This window comes from Haemorhous mexicanus, chromosome Z (genome assembly GCF_027477595.1).
Source record: "Haemorhous mexicanus isolate bHaeMex1 chromosome Z, bHaeMex1.pri, whole genome shotgun sequence".
Classification (NCBI taxonomy): domain Eukaryota; kingdom Metazoa; phylum Chordata; class Aves; order Passeriformes; family Fringillidae; genus Haemorhous; species Haemorhous mexicanus.
Genome location: NC_082381.1, coordinates 3,536,976 through 3,557,077, shown reverse-complemented (window position 1 = coordinate 3,557,077; position 20,102 = coordinate 3,536,976). Strand labels below are relative to the sequence as shown.

Below are 20,102 nucleotides of genomic sequence, written 5' to 3'. Positions count from 1 at the left end.
TGATCCTTGAATATCAACCTTCCCTGCAGGGCCTCTTCCCATGGGACTCTTGTCAATATCCCCAAAGGCTAAAGTAAGCTCTCCTGAAGTCCATGGTTACAGTCTTACTTGCTCACAGGCTGGCCCCAATCTTCACACCTCCAACAAGCCCTTTCCTGTTTGTTGGGTAAAGTCATGCAGCACACCTGTTTCTTGTGGGATCCTCCTTCATCTGTGACAGGAAGATATCACCAGTGCTCTCCAGGAACCTCCTGGATTGTTCTGTGCTTTGCTGTGTAGCTTTTCCAGAAGGTGTCAGGGGTAGTCAAAGTCCCCCACAAGAACCAGGGCCTGTGACTTCAAGGCTGATTTCAGCTGTCTGTAGAAGGCCTCATCCACCTCTTGCCCAGGCATCCTGCAGCACACACCCACAAGGGTCACCCTTAGCAGTCTGCCCTTTTATCCTAACCTTTAAATTGTCTACTCACTCATCATCTACCCCAAGACAGAGGTTGATACATTCCAAGTACTCTTCCTCCCTTCCAAATGAGTTATATCATATTCACCATGAACTCCTTGCTACTAGAAGAAAATTGAACAAGAAAAAATTATTTTTACTGTCAGAGTGGTAAAACACAGAGGCTGTGGAGCATCCAGTCTTGGAGTTATTCAAATCCTAGTGGGCACAGCACTAAGAAGCCTGCTCTGTTTTGAACCAAAATGTTGGTCTAGTACAGCTACAGGAGTGACTGCCAGACTCAAGAGATTGTAGTCACATGGCTCAGTGAAACCAAAAATGTAATATACCAAAAATAAATGCCATCTTGACCCCTTGTACAACTTCAAGTACTCAGCTCTTGGAGATTGTTAAGAGACATTTTTTAAATGCTTAATTCACATGAAATATAAGCCATAAATCCATTAATAAATAAAATCCACATAAAGAATTAAATGCTTTCTAAAAAATACAGCAACTTTCAGCTTGCTTAATTAAACACCTGCCAATTCCAGTATCTGCCTCTGAATTCCTTTCATACATACAATAGAAATCTAGGTCCCACTGCAATCAAGGTGTCAGACACTGACTTCAAATGATTAATTCTGGAAAGTAGTTTCTACTGCAGCTAAGGTAATATATTGCAGTCTCTACATCGAGTTTACTACTGCTGATTCTGTTGAGCTGAGCTCCAGATTCAACAGTGACTTAAGTAACTAAACTGGCCTGTTTTCTTGTCAGTGCCTTAAACTGGATGTAATCAATATTGGGTATAAACAGCTGTCCACAAAGTGCTGAGCTCAGCTTGGCTCATTCTTGAAAGTTGCTGCAAGACAATGAATGGGTGTCTGACCACAAAATGACAAAGCTCATGGCTGTGGGAACTGCCTGTACTCCACACTCAGGAGAAAGAAGACCTGAACTCCACCTCTTCCATGAATATGGACTCCTCTACTCCAGTAAGGAATTAGCAGTGCACATCACATGCTCAAGGGCCATTCACTTTCTATAGGCAGGTCTTGACAACAGCACATACTGCAGAGAACAGGGACTTCTCAACTTGAGCTACGCTGTGGGCACAATGTTTATGGCAAAGTCTAAAGGGCTTTTGACTCCGAATTCTAATCCTGAAAGGTAGGAGTCATGCAGAGTACTGGGGATGCCCACGTCTATGAGAAATTTGAGTGTCTAACTTCAGTCATCTGAATTCACTCAGGGTACATGCACAGGATAGATTTGATACCCCTGATGAATGTGCAAGTTACTTACATTTATTCCCTGGGGTAAAAAAATAATGTTGTCCCTAATGAAAAATCTTTTAAATTTTACAGAAAGTGTATAAATTTCAGAAGTGGGTGATCTTCAGAAGTATACAGACTGGTAACATAAACGGATCAGAAACAAAAAATTGTATTTTGACGACCTTTCTTTGTTTATCTAGTTCCTGACTATATTTCTGATAGTAGCCAGTACCAGATGCTTTTGAAAAAGACAAAAGTAGCATAATCCTATTAGGGAATAGCCACTACACATGGAAAGCTTCTTCCAAGCTCCATCAGTTCGCAATTGGTTTATGGCAAATTAGGAGCAGAGATTACATCCATAATACTGAATTATCTTGTTTGACGTGCTTGTGACATATGTTTATCCACATAATATTATCATTTTTTCATAGGAATCCTTCCAGCATGCTAAGGAAATGTGAAATCTAGAATATTTCCACCACATTTAATGATCTGCACTTAGATCATTCATACACATACTTGTTTCCAAAAGTGCTTTATGAATAACTCCAGATGTGTGGTTATGAAGATCTGCAAACATACAGATTATCATCTCTTTAGAAAGAAAAAAAAAAAAAAGGCTGGGAGTTCCTGTGGAAACTGTGGTAAGTATCAGGGAAGAAGAGAAAGGCCTGCAGAAGCTGGAAACAGCAAAGCTGGCTGGTTCTGTATTGAGAAAATACTGATGAGCACAACAAAATTTCCATCTGAATAAAGGAAGTATTACTTATCAAAGTTTTAGAAATGAAAATTATGTAGGATAGGAAGCAATCACAATGAGCCTAAATTTGCAGGGGGTTTTGTTTTGATGATGCTGGCACAAAGATATTAAATACATTTTTTTTCTTCCTTTCTTTACAGATAAGACCGTTTTTGCCATATTTTTAGTTTATCACCCATGCTGTCATTTCTGCTCACTGAATCTGAAATGACTGGTTTGGTGACTTATGCATCTATTAGTCATCAGAGCTCAGTATTAACATTTTGGGAAGCCTGAATAGAAAGTCTTTATAACAAATATCTCAGTTCAAATATTAGGAGATAATCCAGAAAGAAAAAAAAAATTACTATGTATGTACTTTTTTTTTAACTTGGCAAATTTACCTTGTAAATGAAAACTTATTTTTCAATTTAAAAAAACACAAAGTGAAAGGAAAATTTACTTAATACAACCTGCTACCAAAAAGTTGCCTAAATGAATAAGTCTAACAGGTACATTGCTGAAAATCAGGGAAGAATGCCTGTATAAAGTACCACCAGCATTACATTATGTGTCTGCATATGATGATCTGCAGAGATAGGTAGGACCATTTCAACAAATAGCTAATTTCAATAAATAACTAATAAATAAATAATGAACTTTGTCTCAAACACTCTCTAGTGATGCATCTTTCCTGCTCTTTAAACACTGATGTTGCAATACTTATTCCTTTGTATGCTACAGCTGCCCCAGGCACTGCTCAATTCCGGATGACCTGGAAGCTTTTCATTGTCACATACTTTTCTGACAACTAGCAGAAAGCTCTTCCAATTAAAATGTCCCATTTATGCAAGTGAGGAGAAGCACCAAATAAGCGATGCACTTTGAAATAACTTGGGCAAAGATACCACAGAGGGTATGTATTTAAGCCAAAGTTTTAAAGCTTTAAAAATAGGTATAAACAAACAAACAGAAAAGCATTTACTCTATTTCATCAAAATATTAAGAGGTATTTGACAGCTAGTAAGGCTTATGACAATATTAGGCACCTGTGCCTCCATTTGTGATACAAAATTTCAAGTGTGTACCTAGTAATATCTTCCTTCTGCACAAAATAATCCCTTGTGAAGTTGTGCACAGACACCTGGTACACAAGTAAATAGCACAGCAGTCTGGAATGGCACTGGATGTTGTCATTCTGGACTTGATCAAGACTTTTGACGCTGCCTCTCAAGATAACGCCAAGCTCAGGAAGTGGGTGCTGAGGTAGATTGAGAACTGGATGAAAGAGAGCTCAGAGGCCTGGGATCAGTGGCACAGGTCTATTTGGATGCCTGTATCTAGCAGTATCTCCCAAGCTTCAATACTGAGCCCAATCTTATTTAACTTATCTTCAGAGATGGAGTGCCTCCTGAACCAGCTCACCGATGACACAAATGCTGGGAGAAGGGGCCGATACCCAAGTCCTGTGCAGTCCTTCAGAAGGACCTTGACAAGCAGGAAGGGTGGGCAGAAAGGAACCTTCTGAAATTAAACAAGGGCAAATACACCAGGGGAGGAATAATCCCAGGCCCCAGCAAAAGCTGTCCATGAGCCAGCAGTGCACTTGTAGCCAAGAAGGCTGATGTTATCTTGGGGTGCATCAGAAAGAGCACTGCCAGCAGCTCAAGGGAGGTGATCTTGCCCCTCTACTGAGCCCTGGTGAAGCACATCTGGAGTGCTGTGTCCAGTTCTGGCCTCCTCAGCACAACAGGGACATGGAGCTCCTGGAGCAGGCAGGTCCTGTTGAGAGCTATCATTAGGGGTCTGAAGCACTACACTTAGAAGGAAAAGGTTTACTGTTGGACTCAATGATCTTAGATGTCATTTCCAATCTAAAAAATTCCACAGTTCTGTGAAAGGCTTAGGGAGCTGGCCCTGTTCAGGATTGAGAAGAGACAACTGAGAGGGGACCTCATTAATATTGTTAGATTAGACTAGTTCTAGTGGTCCCAACCTTACCCATTCTGTGGTCCTGTGAGGAGTCAGAAAATTGGTGGGGCAAAATTTACACTATTTTTTCAGATCATGAAATGGAAAGTGCTATTGAAACATTTGGTAAGAATTTACTTCAGTTTTACACTTTCTGCTCTTCAATTATGTCTCTTTAAAATGTGTAGCTTCCAGAAACATTTTCCCTACCTTTATAATGCTCTGACATGTTGAGAGTGGTAAACCAACCAAGCTGGTCCCATTGATTGACATGATCTGGTCCCCTATGTTCAGCTTCCCAGACTTCTCTGCTGGTCCTCCATGCATCATGTTGGCTATGATAACTGTAGGCAAAATGGATCCCCAGCCAGACTCCACAATCACCACGCCTAGAATTTCTCCCTTTTGCTTTTCAATGTAAACCTGTATAGTAACAAAAAGTGTTTAAAAAAATAATTTCTTTCAAACCCATGGAACTAATATCATCCCCCTCCAAACATTCACAAACTCAATAAATACACCCCTCTTCATTTGCAACCTGCCTTCCTAATTCAAAGGCAAAACAAGATAGGGTACATGTTTTTCTACCTTTCATTTGCATTCAAACATGAAATGACACACAATACAGACTTAATGCTGAAAACCCCTCAGAAGTAATTCTGTCTGTGAAAAGAAGAAATTCCAGTGAAGGAAACCCTGATGCCATGGGCTTTGGTGGACAAAACTAAATAAGAAGAGTTTGCAAGACTTTACAACTTTGCATTAGAAAAACATTACCTGTGTGTTCCAGTTGCACACTGGTTCGTTTTTATTAAGCAAGCTGCAAAGCCTTCTGGCACACACAGTTATTTAAAACCTGGAAACAATCATGTTCATAAACACTGCTGCTTCTATAAATTTTATGTTGTTCACTGTATTTTCTAAAATTGTATTAATCTGTTAATCTGCTTTAAGTTCATGTTCAAACATGTCTGAAAATTGTTTGGTACAAAGAACAGAAACAGATGGTAAATCAGTTGACTGCTGATAAATTTTGGGTTCACTGTTTGCATTTGAAATAGAACTGATAACAGGGTGTCCTATTAGAGAGGATATTCTAGACTAAGTGAGATAATTCATAGGAAGTATTAATGATTCTTTAGTTTCTGCCAACACAGGCCTGCAACTGATAATGAGCAGCTGAATATTTGTGGAAAAAAAACCAAAATGAGACATACATCTTTGCAATTTTCAGATTTGGAGAAGTGAATCAGATCATCATTGTACATGTCCTGGGTATTAAGCAAGTCGCTATATTCCTTCTGGCTAAGGTCTTCTGGGTTGATTCCATTTGCCCTCAGAAATTCTTGGTAGGCCACACTAAATGCTTGACCTATGGACTGTGCAATCAGCTGCGCCTGTAGCAGTTCCCAGAAAAGGGAAAAGAAAAGAAAAGAAGTGAAACATTCTGATGATCATGTCCACTGACATTTTCTGTTACACTTACACTGTAAAATGGATCATCAAGTTGATGAACCTACAAGTTACTGCAATCCAGCCTAAAATATATTTGTGCCTTACAAATTAAAGACCCACAAAATCTCAACACATTCAGCTCTGCCATGAATCTAGCTCAGTAAGCAATTAGAAATTACAAACATGAGAAAGAAGACATCCTGTCACAGGTAAGAACTGCTAATGTAAGTGTAAAGGTAGAGCCACTGCAGTGACTGCGGCTTGAAGCTATCATTCTTCCCACACATGCTGCTCCCAGATGGCACTCCCTTCCAGCAGAAGCAATGTCATTCTATGACAAGCCAGCAATGAAAAAGAAAATGCCTACTAGGAAACACACAACCACATTTAAAAGGGTATTTCCAACTTTTCCTACCATCCTTTACAACATTGATAGTGACTACTCCTACCTAAGCCTCAGATAAAGAAGGAAAAAGGCAGCAACTAGAGACCAGATCAAGCCCTAAAGTAACTGTAATGGTCATATGCATCTCCTTCTTCATCCTGCTACTACCTTCAGACTCTATCCCCTACACTTATTTCCCTCTAACTCATGTGATCCTGGGAGTTCTCTGCCTCTTTCCTACTCATTCTGTCCTGTGTGAGCACCCTCTTGCACCTGCAGCTTCCCAGAGTCTCGTCTGCACCTAAAGCCACCAAAAGCACCTCTCACTACACTGCACTGCTCCCACCATGAGCTGTTTTATTCCTGCAGCTGTGGGACAGAAACTGGGCAGCAGGCAGATGTGGGGAAAGCTCTGTGCCAAGCAAGGCCAGAGGGATGCCCACCTTTGACACAGTAATCATGGTCATGCAAGTAACGGGCAAGAGAGCAAAGCACAGCATGGTGCAGAGTACTGCTGTGTATAGATGGAGAGATTCATGCAGTGAGCACTGTGTAGTGCACAGGAGGTGGCTGTGATTTGCATTGAATCACAGGGCTGCCTATGGCAAAGGCAGGGAAGAGAAATGGAGAGCTCCACAGCTGACAGTGGAGGCCTGGCAGAGTACTGGTAATGAATGCATGCTGTTCAGGTGTATTTTTACGCAGTCTGATGGGCATTTTTAAAGTCCAGTTTAGTCCCTAATAAGGGAAAGGTTCCCAACACAGAAGTAAAAATGTTGTTGCATCTTAGACAGCTCAAACTAGCACTAAACCTGCTGATGAGAACAGCATGATTGCTGGTGCTGAAAAGACCAATATGTAGACCAGTAGTATATTACTAAAGCTAAGATCAGCTTAATTTTGACAGCAAGAAAATGGGAAAACTGCACCTCCATAACTCAGTAACCTAAGTGAAGAGTGCAGCCTTTACATTCAAACACATGCATCTTCACTCCAGGAAGAGATCGGCTACCACTTAGACATCTGGCATTTCAACACATCTCTAAGGTTCAACTCATGTAAAGGTACACGTCTAAATAGTTGAAAATCTGGTGCTGTCCTCTTTAGACAAAAACTCAACCAAGCAGAGACATGTTCTGGCCAACACCCACTCACAGGCTTACAGCTTCTGCTTCACTTACTGCGTAGATTCTGCCAAGTACCCAGTTGTCCCAGAAGAAGAAAAGAGAAGTTTTATAATATAAACAGGCCACATGACTTCACTGGAGGTACAAAATCTTTGAAGCTGCCATTTCATTGCTGCTACAGTCCTTCCATTCTGACTGTTAGTCACTTCAGTATTTGAGACAAATTTGACAAGTTACCTGTAAGCTATACAACATGACTAAGGAGAGTTGATGCGACCTGCAGTTTTTCAGCATATTTTCCCCATCAATGAGCAATGCTTTTATTGGATCTACAGGCATTTTACAAGCCAGTTGGATTTACAGGCACAGAGAGGATCACACTTGACACAAATACAAGTTGATCCAAACAAACCATAGCTTGGGAAGATCAAGTTTTAGTTAGCCAAAGTATTAACAGCAGCCTAGGAAACAGATCTGGTAACTATGGATCATGCAAAGGGTCAGAACATCCCATGGTGAAGGAAAATAAGCCCAGACTCTGGCACCTGACAGTTTGATTTCTGGTTTTTCAACTGGCCAGTAAAAGAGCAAGCACTGTCCAAACTTGTGACTAGAAACACAGGAACAGCAGCCTCAAAGTGGGTAGCATGTCAAATGTTATTAAGCAAAAAATACATTGGCTACTGTATTTCCCACCAGATTCTTACAAGGCTTTACAAAACAGGTTTACATGTTATTTTGTGGAAATAATCCAGAATTTTTATACACTGTCAATTTTGGTCCAGGATTACTTTCATGAGTGCTAGTCCTTACTTTTTAACTTGAGCAGTGGGTTATACACATATACACATTCATGTGCAATAATATATTTATGTGCAATAATATAGTCAGACAGAGATTTAGAGCAGATTACATAAAATTATTTCATAAAATCAGCTCCTTATTCAAGAAAACCCTCCCATCTCAAAGTCCTTGCTGTTCACTGTAGTTTGGAATATATGGAAGAAACTGGAATTTTTACTTACTTCTCTTGAGTATGTAAGCTTCCCAGATTATTAGGGCTAACTTGACTATGATCCTAAAAATTACATATCTAACCATTTCAATCTAGTAAGTTTGATTTCACTTTTCAGTTACTGAAAATTACTTTTAAAAAGTACATAAAATCAGCAAGTTATATACACTGATTGTGAAGACAGGAGATAAGTCCTGTGTAAGGTAATTTAGTCCTGTGTAAAGTATCTTAACTGTGCCATAGATTAAAATTTAGTCATTTGTGTCTTTATTCAGCATATTTTGGGATAGCTGAAATTACAACCTTTCTTTGCTGGCTTATTGATATGATGCAACTACAGCAACTACAGCCCCTACACAAACCACCTGAAAAATAAAAAATCACTTTTCTGGTATGTGTCAGTGACTGATCCTCAATGCAAGACTTGGGATTAGAATTTCCCTATGAAAATAAGCACCTCTGATAGACTTTCCCTCTCTTATACAAAATTTCAGCTGGTATTTGTAACCTGCAGCAACTGGACCCTCCTATCACTGTTACTGGAAGGCACTAAAGAAGCTTTAAAAAAGTAAGCATTTCTATAAACACCAATTTCCTGTGACATGTCATGTCCAAACATATAAGTGGCAGGCAAGTTCCTCTGCTTAGATGAAATACTGTGTGCAGTTAAAAAGCAAACAGGACCACTCACAATGGACTTTGGGCCTATAAAATTGTGCTTACTTTTCCACTCCTAGAAAAATACAAGATAATGTAATTGCTTACATCCTCAGACTCAAAGACATGACAAATCATTTTGTACTGCCTCTTTCCATCTTGAGAGGGGTGAGATGCTTCCACATTATCCTGGGAGTTAGAGCGTGGCATTCGCCTACGAGCCATCAAAACAACTATATTTCCTATATCAGCAATGTAAGAAATGGTCCGCAGGGGATGATCCATCATGGTTTCCTGGGGAATAAGAAAAACCAACATAAGCAGCTGCCTCAACTAAGTTCTTATTGCCCATCTAGTATTATAAAAACACACAAATAGCTGTAAGACCTCTGCTAGGTGAAGTCTGTAATATCTGTCATGCCTGAAGGGAGACACAACAGAAACCAAGAGCTTCACTTTCCAAAAATAAAACAAAGAGAAAGTTTTATGGTTTTTTTTTCTGTGGAAAAGCACATCAAGACCTCAACTGCCGCACCTGCATGTGCTGAGCATGTATGTATGTGTACAGGACTATAAACAAATTATTGCAGCTTAACAATTTGGGCTACTCTGGGCACAATCATTACTTGATGCAGCATGGCTCAGAAGACATAAACTGACTGGAATTATCTTACCCACAAATTCTAATTATTTCTATAGTCAGACACACCAGAAAAATTGCTTGTATGACATGGTTCTTGACCATGGATTTCTGCCTAGAGGGGAATACAAGATCCAGCACATTTTAAAGACAAATTTTAACATGTATGTGAAAGTCTATTCCAGTAGTCTACTCCAACAATACTAACAATGGTGTCTATGTCTATACCTGTGTATCTGCATTCAGTACTTTTATTCTCTGTGTAGAAATGAAGAGGTCCACTTCAGTCATGGGTTGAGATTCACCTTCTGGAGCCTGCAAATAAATGGATTAGAGTCAAACAAACACATTAGGTAACATACTTACTAATAATTATGTTAGTTCACGTACAGGGGTACACTAAGACACAGTTACCAGAACAGCAATGCAGGATAGAATATTAGACTGCAGAAGCAAAAGATAAACACAAAGATGTGGAAACTATATCATATACGTGAAAGTGAATTGGGTATTTTTTGAAAAAAAAGTTAGCCTCATAAAAGCTTGCCTGCTATTTTTTGTGATTCAGTAAAATTATACCTGACTGCAACATGAACTATAAAGATTTATTGAAAAGTAATATGATTTTACCATTTTATGCACACTATAAATCCCACTTCAAATAAGGTTTTCATATAAGCCATAGAAAGGCCTAACAGTATCTCCTGCCTGAGGAATTTCTGTTTGGGCTAGCAGTGGCTGCCAAGACCAATGGAAAAACCTGTACCACAGGAGGTACTGTTTGAACTATTTATAATGCAGTTCTGGTAAGAACACCTTCACAGTCAGACAACATACTTTTCAAGCAGTAACCCACATAAGAAGTAATATTTTGTTAATAGAAAGCAAACATTTGTAATATTTTTTACATTACATTTGTTAAAAGGTAGTTGAAAGCTCCACAAAAAAAAAACTTATTACAAAGATGAGTCAATCTCAGTATATTACTGTATGTATAGACATACACTTTTTTTTTGCATCCAGCAATTTGACATCTCTGCAAGTCAAACAAAGCCCTCCTACATAAAGGTTAAATTTTTTTTAAAAAGTAAAAAAAAAAAGTAAAAAAATCCCAAAGCAAACAAACAAAAAAAACCCCACTTCATTTTAATCCATCATTTTACAATGTTTAAACCTTTGTCAGTCCTGATTCTTTAATATGCATTTTGGGTACTGCCTGCAACCATTTGATAAATCCAATCTTTCTTCTATTTCTACACATGAAATGGCTAATGAGAAACAACAAAAAATGGCCAATCAGGCAACTGATTTCTCAGATATATCAACTTGCATGGTGGCTCAGAAATAAATCTGAAAAAACCTTGCTGGATGCAGAAAATAAAACCACAAAATAAAAAGAAAGGGAAAAACCCTCCCAGAAAACAAAAGAACAAGCATAACATCAAGCTGATGGAGTTCATACTGCACCTTCTTCCTGCTTTTGGCTAATTTCTGGGCCATCTGCTTAGCATGGAACAAACAGAGACAGGAGAACAGTTAGAGAAGAACTTACAGAGACTCCGAGTCAAGCAGGAATCTACAAACTAATGTCAGGGCTCACAGACTACTAGTTGGTCTAAATTAGTCCCTGCTTAAATTAACTTCCTCTTGTTTTTTTTAGCTTAAAAAATCGTAAAATTTTATGTTTAGCAAAATTAATTTCAGAAATGAAAAGAAACAGCACCAAAAGAGTCAGGAAGAACACAAAAGGATTTTTTTTTTCACTTAAAATGTTACTTGCAACAAACAAGGTTATTTTGTGTGTAATTGGTTTTGAGGTTTGGTAGGGGGAGGATGGTTTAAGAAACAGAACAGAGCTTTTCCTCACTTACAGCAGTGTAAACCATGAAGTTATTTCTTTTGAAGGTACACCAATGTAAAAGGTGAGTGAAAAATTGTATGTCTTGTTATTACAGGTTTTTCAGATCTCATACTTCAACAGACTTCAAAGAAACAACCTCCCTAACACTATGCTGCTTTTTCCTGGAAAAATGAAATGACAGAAGGTAACTGTCACTTTCACCTTCTCCTCCTTCTGAGCAAATAAATCCATACCAATGTTCACACAGTGAACTGGTCAATAAATTTTCCTGTGATACCTACGCAAAGATATGTTCACACCATCACATTTTTTCAAGCAAGCAGTGGAGCATGTATTTCAGCTCCAGAAACACCTTTAAAGACATTTCTACTAGCAACCCAAACAAACATAATTTTTACAGTCTTGCAATCATGAATTCAAACCAATGGTGAACCGAAATTTACAGACCTGTTCACTGAAGGAATGCAAGACTCACCAGGCTGGCAATTAGCCCTTAACCTCCAACAGTAACAGGCTCTTTGCTAATTAAATTTACAGGTGTGCTCATGGTGGGAAGGAGGCTTAGAGTTACAAGCTCCAGAGAGATTCAGCACTAAGTACTTCTACGAGGAGCAAATAGGAGGCCTGAATCATGAGACACATCAAACATTTTAATACTGATGCTCACAACTTAAATCTGTCAGATTTTGTCTAAACAAATCTGAAACCAGCTACTTAAAGTTTAGGCCACACTGCTTATTTACAAATAGAAACATTCTCAAAATAGCTTTTAGTCACCTTTTTCAAACTAAGAAGTATTTTATAGCCTGATAGGTTATGTTGCAACAGGTGATTGCAAACTATTGCAAAAGCAATTAAAACTGCCTTATGGCAGGCCCTTCATTACATTACTCTCAATTTAAATTAATATTTAGAAATAATATACTTACTAAGTAACAGCTGCCTGTCATACACAGGGCAAGGAGGAGACACTCCTGAGATAGAGCATTTAGATATCTTTCCAAAATCAAGCTTTTCTTTCTCACCCTTCCCAAACCTTAGAACAACAGACCTCCCAAAAGAAGACAAGCACAGGGCAAAATTAAGAAAAATGGGGGAAAAAAATCCTTGAGCTACAACTTTACAATGCAGAATCAACAATTTACCAAAATGTACTATAACTCAATATACTGAAAATTCTGTTCTTCAAATGGAAGCACATTGAAGAACTACTTTCAAATATTTCATAAAATAAGGCAATTACATGGATCAAGCACTTTTACCAAGGGATTTAATACTGCATGAAAATGTCACAAAAGAAGTTATGGTCCATGAACAACAAAAAAATTAGGATAATTCTATGCAAAACACTTTATTAGACAAATCCTCTTTAACACCACATTATTTTTCTAACTCAAACCAAGGATTATTTCTGTATCTCTAAAAGAAAAAAAAAAGAAACAGAATATACCTCATCCACACAATTTTTTTTTTTAATATACAGAATACAGGATTTTCATTTAAGGTAAGTTATATGTATTTATTTATATAGATGCAATTTCCAAAATTACAATACATTAAAATACAAGAAGCTTCTGCTTTTGCTACAGAGAGGTACCAAGTTTATTCAATCCATTTAGTCTCTACAAAAAATGTTTTGCAACTCATTGGGCATCGAGAGGACACTGAGTGTGTGAAAATGTGTGAAATACTAAACTAAATATCCACAAATGTGTTCTATCTTAAATTGCACTCAGAATTAAACCAGGTGTAACTTAGAGATGTTCAAACCTACCCCCTAGCATGCTAAAAGTGTCTCCTAATGAAATATTCCTAACTACATTTGATGAGCACCTTCAAAGCAGCGTGTCTGTTTTAACTTAGCTGGATTTCACAGGGACAAAGGCCAAGCAAGAAAACACCCAACTCTTGTACTTCCAACTGAAAAGCTACTTCTTTAAAGAAAAAGCCTGGAGAATTGTTTTCAAAGTCTGTTCATATTCCAAATGAATGAATATGTGGTCTGAAGGCTTTGCTAAAAGGAAGCACTTTAGGGATTATTAAATTCAGACGGTACACGCTTTTGTGAAGGTATAAATAGCAGGGCTTAAACAAAGCTCTTTCACCTCTTTTTAATACTCAGCTTCAAGTCTGTGTATTTTAAAAGCCCTTAATTTTTAAAAGCTCTTCTAAAAATTCTTAATTTAAAGCTTTGTTTTCTTCAACAGTAGAGAAATGGTTGACATGCAACAAGTAAGGCACTCTGTAAACAAACATGAGTAGGGCACAGCCTTCATAGTCACTGCGCAAGCCATCATTTACACATCTAGGATATGGAATATCTGATGCAGTGATGAATCTGGCAGAAGGAAGTCCATCTGTCATAATGAATTTCTGTCTGAAAACTATAAGCTTTAATGGCAACCAGCAACAAAACCAGCCAAAATCAACCCTAATAAGCCATGAAGCCTAAGGTGGAGGGGGATTGCCTGTGCTTTGCGTAGAAGCAGAAAGCAGTAACTGTCCAAGAAGTCTTCAAATGTATTTGTGAACAATACAATACAAGTCAATAATTTTCTGAAATACATCAAGTTTCATAAAATTAAATACACCAGCTAGGGTTTTACCAGGTCACAAATGCTATCACCTGGGCCTCAAGCCTGAAGCAAACACACTATAAGAAAGGATATGCATGGCTGCTGATTTACATAGATAGACAAATTATGGCGTTAATGAGTGAAATGCATTAAATAGATTTCTTCTGTTTTGATGCACAGAAATGCTGAGGCATAACAATCCTTAGAACAGTAATTTTTAAAACAAATTTCTACAAAATACATTTTGTATCAGAGAAAGATTCTGTTACACCTCTTAGGCCCAGTTTGAATCAATTCAGTTTTGTTTTTGTCTATCACATCCCTGCAATCTTTTTCTAATGTGTATTCCTACAAAAGCTTTACCTTCTAGGTGCAAACTCCCTGTGGTTCAAGTCCCATTCTTGATACCTATTTCCTATGATAGCTAATGCTAATCTTTCCTTTCACCCTCCAGTGGCGTGTCCCTCCCAGATCCAGCCTCACCAAAGCCCTTGTTTCTCTCCCTTACCTTTAGTTTCCTGTTCACTCAAATCAGGCAAGTTTTCTAACACACAGCCAAGCATCAAGAAGGAACACAAAGAGACTACTTAACAGAAGGGTACAGCCTTATTTGCCCAGAGCAGGAAAAAATAGATTCTATAAGAAAAAAGCTCTTCCCTGCAGGTTTGGGGAGAACTCACAAAGAACTGCCATTGTTGAAAAAGCTGCATGAAATGTATTTTTAAAGAATGTCACTTAATCCAGAGTTGCCAATGAACAAAGATAAATCACTCTTCTGTAAAAGGTTCAGTAGTTCAAGGTAGTGAAGACTTATACAGACATGGTGGAGTATAATCTTTAATAGGATGGCTACATTCCTGCCTTTTCTAAAATATCTGAATGTTTACCATTTTCAGAGACAAAGTTACAAGAGCTTATGCATTTGAACACCAGAAAATTACAATTTTTGGAAGTTGTCTCAATGGCTCTATTTGGAGCTTCTGTGTCAAAGTTATATACAGAGACTAAACTGAACACTTGCTGTGGAAAGCAGTGGAATGAATAAAAGGAATAGGAAGCATCAGCTGACCTTAACAGATAATAATATTGGTCTTGCTGATAACCTCCCCTCTTCCTTTCTCTTTTATATAATTGCACACCAAATCTGAGTTGGAACCCAAAATAAAATATACAAAAGAAGAACACACATTTATTAAAATAAGAAAAATTCCCAGAGTGGGTTGTGCTGATTAGCTGAATTAGCAGAAGATAAAGCTCTGTGCCTACTAGCCAGTTGTGTATGGGTAGTGGGAATGTTGCAGCATGCTGTACAACCGTTCAATACTTCATCCACACATCCTAATTTCAGCTGACAATGTCATAATTGTAACTTACAGTACAGCAGCATTCCCATTGCTGGAAATGGCATGTACAGAAATCAGATAGAATTTCTCTTTTGGAACAAGATTTTTCAGATTCCAGGACAAATTATTTTTCCACACCTCTTTGTACCATCACAGGCAGGTTTTTTTTTTTTTTGTTTTTTTGGGTTTTTTGTTTGTTTGTTTGTTTTTAATCAGCTCACAGCTGTTTTGTGTGGAGAAACAAGCTGCAGGGTCAAAAATAACTGTAGTCACTACCACAGCAGCAGTTCCATTGAGTGCCGAGCCAGAAGCAGCTGCAATACTTACTAGTTATTTCCTTAACTTGCTTTCCCTCTACACCCAGATAATACATAACTTTGACTACCACTCACTTCAGATTCTTATTCAGTACACAGCACGAGTATTACCATAGGGAATTTAAATGACCTGGTAACATCCCCTTATCAGTCTTGTTCTATAAGCAGCATATACGATTCATTTTGCAAAGGAAAGGTGAGGCACCTTTCGTTCTGAAACTACAGATAACCTCACCTGAAAAAATTACTGCATAAGAAAGAAGTTCATATCCACAATCATAAAACAGCCATAGAAGAAGCAGCAGGATTTACGCCTCACCTTGATCCTGCTGACAGCTTCCTGAGCCTGCATCATTCTCACATTCTTGGATGGAGTTTTATCAGAAAGGAGTTGAGTTGAACCAAGGTAATTGGCAGCAAAAATTATTCCATCAATTAAGTCTTCAGGATCGCAAGGTCCAGGAACTGTAATGCAGGAAAGCCATCACTGAAGACAATCATGGTGAAACACAGCAAAAGCAGAACTGCAACAACTTGAGTCTGCACCTGATGGCTGCAAATCCTCCTCTGAAATGCTTCATTTTAGCACGACAAAAAGGCAACCAGCACTTTCAAAGGCACTAAAACATCAAACTAATTGTATCGAAATTTGTTGTGGGCTGACCCTGTCCACCAAACCCCTTCTATTGCTCCCCTCCTCAGAAGAGCAAGGGAGAGAAAATATAATGAAAGTCTCATGGGGCAAGACAAGAACAGGGAGAGATCACTCATCAGTTACTGTCATGGGCAAAACAGACTCCACTTGTGCAAACTTGTTTTATCTATTACTGATGAGGACAGAGTAGAATAATGAAAAATAAAAACAGATGCTACAACACCTTCCCCTATCTCTCCCTTCTTCCTGGACTCACTTTTACTCTCAATTTTCTTTATCTCCTGCACCCAGAAGTGCAGGGGAATGGGGGCTGTGGTCAGTTCATCACATGCTGTCTCTGATGCTCCTTCTTCATCATGGGGAAGAGGTTTCACATTCTTCCTCTGCTCTGGAATGGCATACCTCCTATAGGAGACAATCCTTCAGAACAGACTGCTCTGGTGTGGACTCCCTATGGCATCACAAGTCCTGCCAACAAGCCTGCTCCAGGTGGGCTCCTCTCTCCACTGGGCCACATAATCTGTGGGGAGCTAGCTCCAGCCTGGGATTTCCACGGGGTCATAGCCTGTTTTTTTTGGGCATCCACATAATCTGGCATGAGGTCCTCCAGGGGCTGCTTGTGGGTATGTGTTCCACTGTGGAGCTCCATTGGCGGGAGGGGCACAATTGCCTCACCATGGTCTTTACCATGGGCTGCATGGGAACCTCCGCTCTGGCACCTGGAGCACCTCCAGTCCTTCCTACTCCACTAACCTTGTCTCCAGAGATCCTTCTTTTTACACATTCCCAGCCCTTTCTTCTCCAGCTGCAGTTGCTGTTGTGCAGAGTCTTTTCCACCTCCTTAAATACATTATCCCAGAGATGCTACTACTGTCACTGATGGGCTCAGCCTTGGCCAGTGGTGGGTCTGTCTTGGAGCCAGCTGGCACTGACACTATCAGACAGTCAGGAAGCTTACAGCAGCTTCCCACAGAGGACACCCTGGTAGCCACCCCACTACCAAAACCTTGCTACGCAAACCCAGTACAACATCTCTCCAGCAAAAGCTACAACTGTTAATCCAGCCTGTTTCTCACAATAGCTCATTCTTTTTTGAGTAGGGATCAGCTTGGAGCAAAATAATCTACAATTTTTCACTGCAATAAAGGGACAGACACAGTCACTCAGCTTGCTCCTCACCCACCAAAAAGAGCCTTGCAATTCTCAGACCAACAGTCACAAGCACAAGCACAAGTGCAGTTTCATAGAAGCCATCAGCCTCTTTCTTGCTTGTGCATTAACCACAGATGGTGCAACAGGCAGAGCAATCTCCCTGGAATGCTCTACACATACCACACATCACAATAATTTTATGCCACAGACCTTTAAAAATAGTAGTCTTAACAAGGATAGTGTGGTAAAGCACTGAGTTAAATAAAAATGTTTTTAAATACACAGAGCATGGGCTCTCTTGATGGCAAACCAACACTCTTAGTCCACAGATCCTTACAGATCCAACACCCAACAGCTTCTGGAAAAGTGGAAAATGATGGGATGTGAAGTGTTCATAACTAAGCAATGCAAATCCTTACAAAGCAGCACTTATGATTTGTAAGATTTTTGGTGTTTGGCAACCTTATCTAAAAATTTTATACATGAAAATGTTTCATTCTGACACCATGTTAAAACTGTCATGATCCAAAAGCGAGGCTGGTTAACTTAAGAAACTTCCTGTTCTTAGAAGTAAGGGAAAACAATTGTTGCTCAAGACAAGTGAGAATATAAATCATATTAAAGGATGCTCATGGTAAATATGTTCACATTTTATCAAAAAACACCTGTGTTTATGTTTGTCTTTCTTTTTTCCTCTAAAATCAAGGGGTATCTTGTACTATAAAGTGATGGGGCTTTAAGGTCCAAATTACTAAGGACGCCAGTTTTGTTCTAATGATAACATATAGGACTAACAACCTCTCAGAAGGAGCATGGGTAGCTTTGGCCTCAAGGAAGAGCAAGTCATTACTATGATTAAAATAAAAATGAAAGAGCTGGAGGCAAATATCACACTGAAACTATAGAGACAGACAGAAGCACATGTATAAATCTTGTGAGCAGGCTTGTCTTCATTATCATTTTTAAATACAAAAATTTATGACTAGCAAATTTAAGATGATCATCTCCAGTGTGCAATTTGCTCAGGCAGTATGCATCTCGAAAATTCTCAAAATGAACAGTCACTTGCAAGCACATGACCTTAAGAAATTGAGTTATTTCCTTAGGAAAATTCGTGCATCTGGAAGTACTACGTATTTACACAGAAATCACAGAGCCTTCTAAGTGTTGCTATTTATTACTCTACACATCAAGGCATTTTCACCACTTCCACCACTATACTAAAGAGGTGCAAAACCTTTTATAGTACAATTTCTGATCAAAATGGAGGGGAGAAAAAATGGGCAAAGATATAAGACTATAACAAAGTGCATATTAAACACCAAAAAAGGTAATGCTCCAATTGCATAAGAGGTGAACACACAGACAACACTGCTTTTTAGAATACATCCTCCTTTTATTATCTCTGGCAACAAAACTATTACCTCAATGAAAACATAGTATAGGTGCTGGCAAATTTTTCCTTGGACTGCTAGTACATAAAAATGGAACATTTGTAATTTTAAGGAATTTTGTGCTGGACCAAGCACCAATAAAATTTTAGTGTTCATTTTATTTTTTTTTTCTTAAGGTGGAGATAATTGCTTTTAAAATATAGATATATATTCCTATATCTAGAATATAATCCCTTGATAGACAGGCCTATGAATAGGAGATGAACTTAAATTCTAAGAGAGATCCTTCAGCGTTGCAAAATTCCAATGCTTAGCTATGAACTAACTGGCATTCTGGCCAGAAACTCCAAAACCGGCAGCTTATACTCTGAAGACTAAAACAACAATCAATTTGCAATCTAAAGAAAATGATCACATTACCAATTAAACACAGTACACTGTAAAGCAATCCAAGGAGTGATGAGGAAGTCTAAATAAAGTATGACATCAACTGTACTTCTAAAATTTCATTAAGCACATGGAACAACACAGTCAATGGAAAAGTAAAAAAAAAACCAAAAACTTCTATTTTCTGCTTTTGTCATAACTACACACAACTTGTGTTCCTCCTGCAGTATACAGAAGATGCACACTCATACAAAAAGCAACAGCAGTTGATGTGACAGTTAACTTGCTTTTTCATATTGTTCTGGAAAAAATCAGCAGTACTGAAACCTTAACTCTCAGATGGCATGCAGTATTTAATTAGGAGGCAAGCAGTTGTTAAACAAAGCAGATTTTCACTGGCAGGCCTGCCCATAAATCCAGCTGAGATTAGATTGAGCCGGCCGATTGAAATCAATGCCAGACAGAGCACTACAGTCTTCTTGCTTAGTCTGCTTTCCTTGTCCACACACATTCTTATGTGTTGTGTAAATACCATAAAGAAAGCAGTGTTTTAAATGATACTGAGGAAAAAAAACAGCATAAGTGATACAGAAACGATGAATGAAACACCAAAAAACTAAAAAGCACCATGTTTCCGGATTTCTGAAGGACCACAGTAGGATTTAGCTCAGGTTCTAAATTAGACACAATTTAATCTAAATCAGTACAC

General features: G+C 38.6%; 1 protein-coding gene across 4 annotated transcripts in view; it reads right to left on the bottom strand.

Annotated features, from left to right (window-relative positions):
• APBA1 (amyloid beta precursor protein binding family A member 1) overlaps positions 1 to 20,102 on the bottom strand; it is an 83,616-nt gene that overhangs the window by 8,302 nt on the left and 55,212 nt on the right. The window contains exons 5-10 of one of the 4 annotated variants that reach the window (XM_059837146.1): positions 16,125 to 16,270; positions 11,176 to 11,208; positions 9,937 to 10,023; positions 9,177 to 9,362; positions 5,647 to 5,826; positions 4,640 to 4,852 (exon numbers count right to left, since the gene is read on the bottom strand). In XM_059837146.1, coding sequence (XP_059693129.1) covers positions 4,640 to 4,852; positions 5,647 to 5,826; positions 9,177 to 9,362; positions 9,937 to 10,023; positions 11,176 to 11,208; positions 16,125 to 16,270 — 845 coding nt within the window. The remainder of the gene's footprint in view (positions 1 to 4,639; positions 4,853 to 5,646; positions 5,827 to 9,176; positions 9,363 to 9,936; positions 10,024 to 11,175; positions 11,209 to 16,124; positions 16,271 to 20,102) is intronic. The other 3 variants (XM_059837148.1, XM_059837147.1, XM_059837149.1) reach the window with 3 other exon arrangements.